Source organism: Ostrea edulis, chromosome 9, assembly GCF_947568905.1.
Source record: "Ostrea edulis chromosome 9, xbOstEdul1.1, whole genome shotgun sequence".
NCBI lineage: Eukaryota > Metazoa > Mollusca > Bivalvia > Ostreida > Ostreidae > Ostrea > Ostrea edulis.
The window spans coordinates 5,395,777-5,409,292 of NC_079172.1; the positions used below are offsets into that span (position 1 = coordinate 5,395,777).

Here is a 13,516-nt window from a genome sequence, read left to right on the forward strand (position 1 = left end):
AAAGAGCATTCAATACCTGTGTAATACGTCATAACTTTTACCTGGCCAAGGTAGGATCACACAATTAAGAAACCGCGACCGATAGTTCACTGCAGAAATAATCCAGTATGCCGGTGTGAGGCGTAACAGTTCATACCCTCTTATATTTTCAAAAAATGAGATTCATTTCTTATATTTACTTTAATTGCTATCAAAATTCCCAGACGTTAAAATAACGTATTATCAAGATTCATACGCGCTTTGTTATACCCCGAACGAAGTTCAGGGGGGTATATAGGAATCACTATCTCTGTCGTGTCCGGACCATAACTTCTTTGTTCTTTGACTTAGGCATACCATATAGGGCACACAGGTGGATCACCATGAGACGATGTGTCGAGTACCTTCATGATCTCTATATGACTTTGACCCTTGACCTCAAGGTCAAAATTAAAGGGTTTTTTGTTTTTTTTTACAGTGGATTCGTGTCCAGGCCATTAATGACTTCTTTGTTCTTTGACATAGGCATACCATATTTGACACATGAGTACATCACCATGAGACGATGTGTCGGGTACCTTAATGACCTCTATATGACCATTCAGTAGGAAGGATCTTTATCGTGCCACACCTGCTATGACACAGGACCTCGGTTTTTGCGGTTTCATCCGAAGGACCGCCTCATTTAGTCGCCTATTATGACAAGCAAGGGGTTCTGAGGACATATTCTTACCCGGATCCCCACGGGAACAATAAAGATATCAAGGGCAAAAATATTGGTAATGTAAATATATTTTAAGGTATGTTAAACTATGAATGGAGAACCGCTTCATATTTAATTTGAAATACTACTTTTTCCGTGTTTAACCCACCATATCGTCATGCATAACAAACCAAGATATGATATACACGCGAAACGTGTGACAAAGCATCGACATACTTGTTTCCCGAACATATTTTTCCAAGAAGGTTTTCTTCTGCATTGTATTCAAAACAATCAGATCTGATCCTCTAGCGCTGCAGTTGGCAATTGCGTCGCTTCTGGTAATCATCACGTTCGTGTTGTATTGTCTGAAACACATACCTGCTGCTCTATTGAAGATGTCGTTTGCATCGTCGCAATTCTGATTGCCTAGATTAAAAATGCAGAAGCAAAATGCATATGGGTCCTAATGTATACAACAAAGGCTTGTATTTATGTTTCTGGAAGTTATCAAAGTTATCATTACAAGTATAATATACATCGTACTGGTATACATGAACAGTTGAATTGTATGGTGACACTAGTATATTTTACGCTTATTTGGTTTTTTCCCCAGCTGTTTTACCCACAGGAACCTAAAGTGTGGATAGCTTGTATGTATCCTATGTACATAACCCCCCACCCACCCCACCCCACTTTCCAGAATGAAATTATTTTAAACAGAACCAAAAATGTATCCAAAATATGTTATTTCCCCACCGATCACCCTCTTAAGTCGTTCTGTATAGCCAGTTTTGTACCTTCTGTAAGCTTTAACGATGACCACTTTTGAGATACTAATATATATGTAAAGGTGTGCAACAAATCATGTAAACAAACGGGGGGCTACCTTCTTCGAGACCGATTCACAGGGTATAAACTAACTTTATCGAAGGAATTTCTGCGAATATCTCGTCAGGCTATTGAGGCTAATGTAGTTCTACTTATGTCTTTCGTCTAATTACCCCATGCCATCCGTTTTATTTGTCGTAGTTTGGCATTTATTTCATCGTACTCGAGCTTATACGTCCATTGACAGCTTTAAAGGAGGTTTTTACATCACTTTGCGTCTCGTGTTATCAAGTGCTGGATCCGCCTCTGTTGCCTCCCGGAGAATTAGTCATTTCATGACGTTTGTTTTTTAAAAATGGACATTTGGCTTTCATAATGTTTATATAGTATAAATAATTTTATTGATAAATATGTAACAGAAAATCATCCAGGATTGGCTTTTTGAAATCCATCAGTATAGTAGGTGGGATTTTTAATGCTAACAAATTAAATTCTTATGTCCTTTAACATCCAATGGGTCAATGATACTGTAAATTCCTAAATATACGCCAGGAATTTATTATCGCGTAATTTCGCGAGAAACATCACCCGCGAAAAAATATTTCTCGCTTTCATTTTTGTATTGCTAAAATACTTACAAAAAGCACTCGCCAATTTATTTTCTCACGATTTGACGTCCATGAGTAATTTCGCGATAATAAGTACTCGCGTAAAATAAGGAATCTACAGTATCGTGAATATCATTGCAATGTATAATTCATGCATCTATTCCAATTTCGGACAAATAAAGCACCACGTGAAGCTAAATAAATAAATAGCAAATTAAACTTACCTACAGTTTTCATCTTAAATGCTCGAAAGCCATTGGATGCAACACCAAAATTGCTATTCCAAACAAAAAACTCATAAAGAATACAGGCTTGCCAGTCGGATTTGTGGAAAAACATTTGACAACTGTCTGTCTTGGAGCATTCGACTGCGCACGTTGTGATAGATGGATATCCATATAAAACAGGAGATCCACTTGTTGGTATTTTGTCACGAAGGTCGACAATCTCTTTATATTCAAACGATTTCATACCGGTCGCACTTTTCTCTGCAAAATTTGACATACAAAGCGTTAGTTTTGTGATTCTGCTAAAACAAAATTTGTTATTGCGAAAATAAAACCTGAACATATATATTGTACACGTACCGGAACATCTACATGTACATATACACTGGACACATACCGGCAATGGTAATACAGCATCTACAGTTGTAGGTGTACATTTACATTGAATACGTACGAGGATTACTAAAATAACACTAAATGTACTGATGATAATTGTATTGATGATAAAACACCACCATGTACATACACATCGGATATGACCGTAAGAAGGGAGGTCCCGTGTCGCAGCAGGCGTTGGCAGATTAAGAACCTGTTACGGCCCTGAGCACTAAAAGCATAGGTCAAAATTTGTAGTACTTCACCTACAGCTGGTGACGTCTCAATACGAGTGACACATTCTCAACTCGATGTAAAACAAACAAACAATGATATACATTGGACACGCTCAGGTATTGTTAATATAACATATACATGTATACATTGGACATGGTACGGATATTTTTAGCATACGTATTACGGCATATATTATTCACATGTGCTTAAAATATCTTCAACAGCAGAATCTCAAAATTGTTATTTACTTACCGGTGGACAGAGAGTATATCCAAAATAAAAACTTAAAAGTGCTGACAAAAATCTTTAACATTATTCTTTGAGAAAATGTGTTGAAACCAACTTTAACATAACACTGTGAACTCATTCAGTAAGTCTCTTGCAACTTGTGCACATGTAAAGGTTAGATGCCTTGTAATTATATATTTTTTTTTCATTTCTTGGTATAAGAACCAATGATTACATTTGTTGATATACACTCTCTGCTTTAACGAGTAAATTACCACAGTCTGGTTCACTTTTTGTTTTGGCATAATGAATAATTCATATAAAGCATCAGCTAGCTAATTACAAAGATACCAAGATAAAAAGTGGTATGAACTACGGCGACCATTGCCCCAATGGTTATTATGGAAATTTGCAATTAATATTGTTACCAATGTAAAATGGTAAGGCTCCTGGTAATGCAACTTCTGATAGATTTAAATTCATCCAATAGCATGCTTATACATATATTCCACATCTTTGAAATAAAGATTACAAGATCAATAAGTAGCAAAAAATTGCTTTTAATCAGATTATGTGTAATGAACCTGAGATATTGTCATTTTCTCCCGTCAAAAGTTAAATAAGTTTAGAAACTAATTTTATGAATGATAAAACCTCCATTAAATTGAAGATATTTAGATGTGTTCTTACGTTCTCTTGTATGCAAGGTGAAGATAACGAACAGTGATCAATTTCATAACTCCTACAAGCAATACAAAATAGATAGTTGGGCAAACACGGACCCCTGGACACACCAGAGGTGGGATCAGGTGCCTAGGAGGAGTAAGCATCCCCTGTTGACCGGTCACACCCGCCGTGAGCCCCATATCCTGATCAGGTAAACGGAGTTATCCGCAGTCAAAATCAGTGTGCCAAGAACGGCTTAACAATCGGTATGAAACACGTCAGACAGCATTTGACCCAATGCGAGGTTGTATTGACGAACTAGATCGTTATAACGACCATAGAATTTGCGAAATGCTGACTTCAATGGAGACTGTTGAAATCCCTGTACCATCAATTTGTTTGTCAGTAGCTTACCTCGATTTAAAAACTGACTATACCCAGTATCAATTTCTTTATCATTCCATTAAAGCCTTATTAAATCCCCATATTTAAATGAGGGAATGGGAACGTATAATCCTGACGGTCAATGTAACTAATTAATCGTGGTAGGGGGATGATGGAATTTCTATTTGATGTCCCGTGGGGATCCGGGTGGGAATTGGTCAGCAGTACCCCTTGCTTGTCGCAAGATCCGACAAAATGGGGTGGTCGTTCGGATGAGACCGAAAAAAACCAAGGTCCCGTGTCACAGCAGGTGTGGCACGATAAATATCCCTCCTTGCTCAAATGTCGTAAGCGTCGAACATAGGTCAAAATTTGCAGCCCTTCACCGGCAATGGTGACGTCTCCATATGAGTGAAAAATTCTCGAGAGGAATGTTAAACAATATTCAATCAATCAATTGTACAAGTAGTCTTATCAGGAAGCACAGCCCGTTTTGGACTCGAATTCTGCGATACCATAAATATAGAAAGGGGTGAACTCTGACCCAGATAAAAAAAAAAAACTAACCACCCACTTCATATGCCTAAAAAAAAATCTTAAACTAGGTACGCTATGTGTAATTTGTCGTTTTCGTTGCATATATCAATGTTTTAACTACTTGCATGTCAAATTTCAAGACAGGTTCTGAAAATAACAAAGATATTTCGATTTCATCTCAGTGCTTATTGTACCCCCGCAACAAAGTTGTGGGGGTGGTATACTGGAATCGGGTTGTCCGCTGTAGACGCAATGGTTTCCGGGCTCTAAAGCGTTATCCTTTCCACCTACAGTCACCATGTCATACATATGGACTACCGGGTACCCATGGGGCGAAGATGTTCCCTATTGAATTTGGTGTCAAAGGTCAAGCGCACTGGACATCGAAGTAGCAATAAATTTTCCGGGCTCTAAAGCGTTATCCTTTCCACATACAGTCACCATATCATACCTATGGACAACCCATGGGACGAAGATGTTTCCTATCGATTTTGGGGTCAAAAAGTCAAGAGCACTTCTAGAAACGAGACTACCCAAGGTTTTGTCACGCCCGTTCTTTTTTACATGTACACTCAGGAAAGAAGTAATTTATACCTATTAACAACACCTTTTGGGAGATTGGGGTAGGCGGGGGTTATTCTTAGTGATTATTGTTCACAGTACATCTTGTTTTTACTAGGACATTTACCGGTCAAGGTTTCGGAGGTGTTTCTCGCCAATGACAGCAGCAAAATTCAGACTAGTGTGGAAGATTTCGGACCTGTCAATTAAAATTTCACATCAATTATACGCTACTTACTTCCCCGTACTTTAATAATGTTTTTCGTGTAGACGTTATACAACTTAATTTTCCTCGGCAACATCGATCTGCCATTTTAATGAAAGCACTAAATACCCGATATACTTAAAATCTCAAATACCTTAAAACATTATTCCTCTGATATTGCACCTATAGATTATTTTTTGGCTTTCTCAATTTTTTGTTCATTTTATTTCATTTAGATTATTTTTACCCATTTCCCCCTTCTTTAAAGTTTTAAATATTTCGGGTCCTTGGTGTGTTTCTCAAAATTGCAGTTAGAGTCAGGAGTTGATGTTTTGTAAAATAAGCGACCCAGATATGGCGAACATAAAGAACATTGTTTATAGCGAGCCAGCGCGGAGCGCTGGCTCGTACTGCGAGCTCTAATGACTAGAGCGCGGGAAATAATCCGAGCTAAATCTCAACCTCTAACAAGAAGCCAATCCCAGAAGTCCCTCGTACAAAATGGCGGATGGTTTGATTCGTAAAATAATAATAAAAAAATCTTTGAAGTATTACAAACCTTTCTTATTTGAAAGGAAAGGATGACAATCATATTCTTCCCCCTTTCTTTTTCTTTTTAAAATATTGTCTAAAGAAATGTAAACAGTCACGTCACAACTACCAGGCTACGTCACAACACGCTCGTTGCATTTCCCGCTAAACTGGTTCCTACATTGGCGAGAAGGAGAAGAGCAAGACAGTAATCCTACGTATTGACAGTGAACCAGATCAGTTTTCCTTGTTTTGAATATAATTTTTTTGAAAATGTATTCAGATATGCTGCGCTCGCCCCAACGGTCACCGTAATCATATTACTGTTGCTGAACATTATAATTTAGCTTAGATATTCAGAACAGAATTTTTTTTTCTAGATTTCATAGCCCATGGTAGTAATGATACTTTTTCACTAGTATTCAGGTGACCGATAAGGCCTGTGGGCCTCTTGTTTGTGTGTACATTTCGTTAAATGTTAAACTCCGTTTACCTGATCAAGATTATGGGGCTCATGATGGGTGTGACCGGTCGAAAGGGGGTGCTTACTCCTCCTAGGCACCTGATCCCACGTCTGGTGTGTCCATGGGTCCGTGTTTGCCCAACTATCTATTTTGTATTGCTTATGGGATTTATGAGATACAACTGGTTGTCTTTTATTCCTCCGCATACAAATATCCAGGTTACAGTATAAAAAAGTTTCCATGTTTGTCCAACTAAACAAAATTGTAACACAAAATACAACCAACCAACCTTAATTTTAAACTTATAGGAACATCTGGTCGGCGCGGGTTAATTTTGTATTCCTTATAGGAACATCTGGTCGGCGCGGGTTAATTTTGTATTCCTTATAGGAACATCTGGTCGGCGCGGATTAATTTTGTATTCCTTATAGGAACATCTGGTCGGCGCGGGTTAATTTTGTATTCCTTATAGGAACATCTGGTCGGCGCGGGTTAATTTTGTATTCCTATAGGAACATCTGGTCGGCGCGGGTTAATTTTGTATTCCTTATAGGAACATCTGGTCGGCGCGGGTTAATTTTGTATTCCTTATAGGAACATCTGGTCGGCGCGGGTTCGAATCCCGCTCGCGCCGGTGAGTGAGAAAGTTTCCCAGTTTACTTTCGGAAGGTCGGTGGTCTCTTCCCAGGTACATTGTATCTGGGCTCTCTCTTCCACCAATAAAAACTGGGCGCCACCAGATAACTGAAAAATTGTTGAGTGTGGCAGAAAACAGCAATCCATCAATCAACCTTATAGGGGTTATGCGATTGATCACTGTTCGTTTTCTTCATCTTTCCATACGTTTTTACATCAGATGTTATTTATGAAAAAGAATTCATTTTTTATTTTTATATACACGAGGAGGGTATGAACTGTGACCTTTTACGCCGCATATCGCGCTTCATTAAAATGTACGCCGGCGTGAAGGGTTGCTGTTCGTACCCTCATGTTTTTTCACAACTTGAAATATATTTCTTATATTAACATTTTGTTTACATGATTGCTGTCGGAGAATTCCTAGCCGTTAAAATAGTCGTACTATATTTATCAAGATTCATACGCAAATCGTACAGATTCATGAGGGAATGACCATCATTTCAATTGGTAAAGAAACATCGGAAATTTGAATAGTCGTAGTGCTCATGCAAGGTGAAGATAACGAACAGTGATCAATCTCATAACTCTTATAAACAATACAAAATAGATAGTTGGGCAAACACGGACCCCTGGACACACCAGAGGTGGGATCAGGTGCCTAGGAGGAGTAAGCATCCCCTGTTGACGGTCACACCCGCCGTGAGACTCATGAACCGTAATATAGTACATATTATTCCTTATGCATACACTCGGCATTTATTTGGATTGAAAGGTGAAGATAACGAACAGTGATCAATCTCATAACTCTTTTGGGGGGATAAATTCCCCAAAGTACTGCAAATACAGACAAACTTTGATTTACCAATGGTTGCTGAAAATGATCTTCACAATTGATGTTCATAAACATCTGTTAAGCTGATTCAATTACCAGAGATAAAACAGAATCACCTTGTTCATGTAAAACGCACATAAATAATACAATGTATACCATACAGGTTTGGACTCGTCCTCTGCGCTTAAACTGACCACAAGTATAATCTAAAGCCTTAAACTGACCACGAGTATAATCTAAAGCCTTAAACTGACCACAAGTATAATCTAAAGCCTTAAACTGACCACAAGTATAATCTAAAGCCTTAAACTGACCACAAGTATAATCTAAAGTCTTAAACTGACCACAAATGTGATCAAAAGTCTTAAATCATTGAGCATTTACAAAGAGGAAGCAAAAATGATACTTTTCGTATATAAGTATGACATTTGTTATAGCTCAATAGGCAGAATGCTGAGGATACGATCCCATACTGTGTCATTGAAATAGGTAGATCGAGATTGCTCCTTCTAAGTGTGGTCTGCAACACACCTAAGTCGTTAAAACAGGTAGTGACAGACATCGACAAACGCTCGGCATCAGGTATGAATGTCACGGGTCCTCGGAGATGACCTTAATTAAAATACGGATGACCCGTGTCACAGTAGGTGTGGCACGCTAAAGAACCCTCACTGCTCAATGGCCGTAAACGCAGAGCATAGGCCTAAATTTGAAGCTCTTCGCCGATCTTGGTGACGTGTCCATATGAGTGAAAAATTCTCGAGTGAGACGTTAAGCAAGATACAGTCAATCAAACTGTAGTCTGACGAGAATACATTCAAAATCATATCATTAATCACAAAACAAGTAAATGATATCAAATACAGAACTTGGTACATGGGAACATATGTTTCGCCTATGTAGCAGGTTTAACAGACTATGAGTTTATACAAGAACAAGAGGCCCATGGGCCTAGAATCCCTTTTCTGATACATTGTAAAACAGACAAACATTCTTATTGCATCAATTGACAAGTCAAATGTAGCCGTCAAATTCCAAAAGAAGGCCACAGTGACCTACATTTTGGTCGACACACTCCAAAGACTCAAGATGCATCAAATGACAAAGTTTGATAATTGAAGTCAAATAGTATCTGAAATATTCAGATATAAACGTCAAATTCCAAAAGTAGGTCATAGTGACCTACTTTTTGGTCGACACACTCTGAAGACTCAAGACCCATCAACTGACAAAGTTTGATGATTGTAAGTGAAATAGTATCTGAAATATTCAAATATAGTCGTCAAATTCCAAAAGTAGGTTACGATGACCTACTTTTTGGTCAACAAACTATGAAGACTCAAGATGCATCAACTGACAAAGTTTAATGATCCTAGCTTTCATAGTGTCCAAAATATGTTTCGAGACCTCTAGACGCATCAACTTACAAAGGTTTGATGATTCTAAACCTCTCGGTATCTGAAATAACAACCTAAAATGTATTCATAAATGTTTAGCCATAAAACTCAGAAAGTAGTTCATGGTGACATACTTTTCACATGATGCACTTTAAAGTCCCATGATCCATCAACTGACAACTTTTGATGATCATAGGCTCAAAAGTGTCCAAAATATGCATCAAAATCCATTTAATAATAATTACCTGCGAAATTCAAAAACTAGGTTACCATGACCTACTTTTGAGACAACATGATATTAGGTTTTAAGATGCATCAACTCACAAAATTTGATGATCCTAGTACTTATACTAAGCAAAATATCAAAGTTTTAACGAAACAAAACTTAAGGTCAACTTTGAAGTGCCCTTGAGACCACACCCTTTGCCCCAGGATTATGCCTTGAACAAATTTGCCCAGTGGTTCTTGAGAAGAAGATTTTTTAGCAACCACTACTTTTGTTTACATTTTCTTAATTATCCCCCCTTGTTAAAGGGTCACAACGATAGTTTTAGTACAAATGAAAGCCCTTGGGCCAAGGATACCCTGTGACAAATTTGACAAAAATTGGCCAAGGGGTTCTTGAGATATAGCCCTTTTCCCTAAAAGTTGACGCACGCCAAACATATGGCCATATGATTAGCTCTTTGAGCCTTCGGCTCAGAAGAGCTAATAAAATGCTCAACTTTGAACTTATCATTTCTTTCTACTTCTCTTTTAATTATGTCCGATGCGGTTTGGTAATTTCTCGCGCTCATCACTTCGTGGCATCACTAACAGGTAAATTAACAATGCCTTTCTCGTGAACCACAGAACTCTTTATCTTTGAAGACCTCAAAATTTATCATTTGAGAGACCCGTCACTTTATAATAGTAATTACAGAAGACGATGATGCATAAATTCAAATCTAGACATGTAAAAGCATAGTATGTTTACAGTGTTTATTTACCTTTACTTTCATCACACTTATAAATATTTTCAATATGTAAAGCATATACATAAAACCGATTTTATTACTGCAATAAAGTGACTCCTTAGAATTGTTTTATTAAATTCGAAAATGCATGTACATCTCTGAATTTGTTTTCAACATTGTGGATGAAGAAATGTCGGTTAAAATTAATTTACAGTATAGCATACCACAATTTAGTAATACGAAATTGTATCGATGAAATCTTAATTTATATTCTTATGTTACAATTACATGCATCTCTGTAGGAAACGATCGAGAATGATTTTCCAAAGCTTGAATTTAAACTGCAATTGTGATTGGATATCGTGAGATGAACATATAAAAAAAAAACATTGAAAAAGGATTATATCTCTTCACAGTTTTTATTTTTATTCACTGCTGTGCTGTACAGAACTTTAACGCAAAACAAACTATGGGGAATTACATCAGTGAGAAAATATTGAGCATGTTGCTTGTTTTCTGTATGGCTAACGAAGCCAACACTAATGATATTTACAACCTCGGTGAGTTTTAATTATCTTATCATTGTTCTATAATGTATTTACATATTTTCTCGAAATTAGATTTGAGAGTTTTTTGTCAATTGAATTACTCTTCTGTAGCATGAAATGATTTGTTTCAAGTAATATTGATGCAAGGTCTTTTTACATAGGGGCCTTTAAATTATTCATGAGCCATGCGAAACTTTTCAAGGACTTACCAAATGAACTATGATTAGTTCTGGGGTTATTAACGTTGCTTTTCATTACCTTTTATTACTGAGTCACTTAGGCGATCTATTGCGATTGGGCAACGTTCGTCGTCGTCCGCTAAAAATGGAAAATTTAACTACTTGAAAACTACCCATCACGTTCTTTTCAAATTTAGCATCTTTGAAACAATTGGGACATACATAGTAAATTTCAGGGGTGTGGCAAAATATGCTAAAAATTGACAAATTTTCTACACAACCGCATATCTGAAGGAATGTATAGAACAAGAAGACCTAACAAAATTGTAAATTTTATGATTCCCCAGGGTAGAGGCTCTGACTCCAGGGGGTGGGGGCAATCTTGGTATATAGTGTATAAGTTCAAAACATTTAAATGGTATTTTCTTCACTGCAATTGATACTAAATTGAAAGTAAATTGATATTTAGAAGGAGCAGGGAGCCCTTTACCAAAATTGTAAATTTCATGCATATTATCCCAGTTGTAGGGGTTTTAATTTCAGGGTGAGGGCTTAAATAGTCATAGTGATGAAATGGTTTTAACAATTGAACATTTTAAATTGCCAGATAACAACCACTCCTTCTTTTTGTACGTAACATCTTTTGGACAAGAGGGTTGGTTGTATTTTATTTGACATCCTGCTTAAGAATTTGTCACTCATATGGAGACGTCACCATTGCCGATGAAGGGCTACAAAATTTAGATCCATACTCGGCGCTTACGGCCTTTAAGCAGGGAGGGAGCTTTATCGTACCACACCTGTTGTGACACGGCGCCTCGGTTTTTGCGATCTCATCCGAAGGACTGCCCATTCAGTCGCATCTTACGACAAGCAAAGGGCACCGAGGACCTATTTTAACCCGGATACCCATGGGAGTTGGACAAGTGGGACATAAATTGTAAATTTGAGGAGTTAGGGGTGGGGCAAAAACTGCCAAGAAATTACCATTTTCACAAAACTCCTATCTACAACGACACACATGTAAGAGAAACTAAATGCATAGTCATGTAGATCTGAGAGAATCCAAAGCGGGGCCAAACTTCGTATGTATAGTTTATAATGTGTAAAACACCTAGATGATATCTTCTTCAATGCTATTTATATTAAATTAAAACTAATATATCTAATAACCAGTATTCTAAACAAACCCATATTTTTTTTCAAAACTTTCTCCGAAACTTATTTCTAGTCCTATTTTGATGAAATAAAAGGCACTGATCTCAAAAATATTCAGTGTCATGTAATATTTTCAAAATAATTATATTTAATCGCCTAGAGATGTGTGAATTTCAAGACGAAATTTATTATGAGTATTTATTTTTCATTTAAATTTTTTTTTTTTAAAAACTATGACAGCAAATTCTGATATATCGAAACTCGTAAATAATGTTTATTTCATCAAAATTGTGGAAAACTTGACATGAAATATATTGATTGTTGGAAATCCCACCTATTTTGAGACGTCACCAACTGTGGGTGAGTCGTGCAAGCCCGTGTTAGAAAGAGTTCTCTCAGGTCTAGTTTAGCTCCTCCTGTGGGGATCCGGGTTAGAATAGGTCCTCAGTACACCTTGCTTGTCGTAAGAGGCGACTAAATTGGTGGTCCTTCTGATGAGACCACAAAAACCAAGGCCTCGTGGCACCATAAAGATCCCCCCTGCTGTAAGCGCCGAGCATAAGCATGTGCAGCCCTTCACAGGCAATGGAGACGTCTCCATATGAGTGAAAATATCTTGGGAGGGACGTAAAACAAAACACAATAAATCAATCTACTTTAGCCTCATGCTACTAATAGTTTTCCAGACCTTACAAGTTTATGTCCTTTAGCACAGCGGGCAACGAGTTCTCGGAATTTAAAACTATATGTCTTCCATCAATAACTTGTGACACTAATAGGAATACTTCATAATGTGATACTCAGGTGACCGTTTAGTCCCATGGAACTCTTTGTTTAAACTCTCTTTAGCTCTCTCTCTAAAACCAACCTTTTATCTGTTAGATTATCAGTAATAACGATCAGAAACCCAGTCTACAGATCTGAAGTTTCATAATTTATTAGAGACCTTGTTACATATTGTGAATGTGCACTCCATTTGTCTGCTAAGTACTTTACTAGCACACACTTATTGAATTACACAATGGGGAGGGACGGGGACTTGTAATTTACAATGTAATACATTAAACTGGTCCCGGTGTTTCGTAGTTGTAGGTATTAAGTTTCAAAATATTACAAACGACGACGGATGGGGACGGATTGCACTTGCAAATTTCGCGAGTGACTCGGAGTGAATCTGAAATGAAAGTAGAAACGGTAATCAGTGGTTGCCCAATCGATGAGAGGTCAACATTTCAGATAAGCATGTTCTTCAAAATTATTTAGTTTTGTAA

At 37.4% G+C, this 13,516-nt stretch overlaps 1 protein-coding gene across 1 annotated transcript in view; it reads right to left on the minus strand.

The window, feature by feature from the left end:
- LOC125660160 (uncharacterized) overlaps positions 1 to 2,592 on the minus strand; it is a 3,119-nt gene extending 527 nt beyond the window's left edge. The window contains exons 1-2 of the mRNA XM_048891998.2: positions 2,346 to 2,592; positions 920 to 1,111 (exon numbers count right to left, since the gene is read on the minus strand). Of these exons, the coding sequence (XP_048747955.2) occupies positions 920 to 1,111; positions 2,346 to 2,592 (439 nt within the window). The remainder of the gene's footprint in view (positions 1 to 919; positions 1,112 to 2,345) is intronic.
- Between the last annotated feature and the right edge of the window lie 10,924 nt (positions 2,593 to 13,516).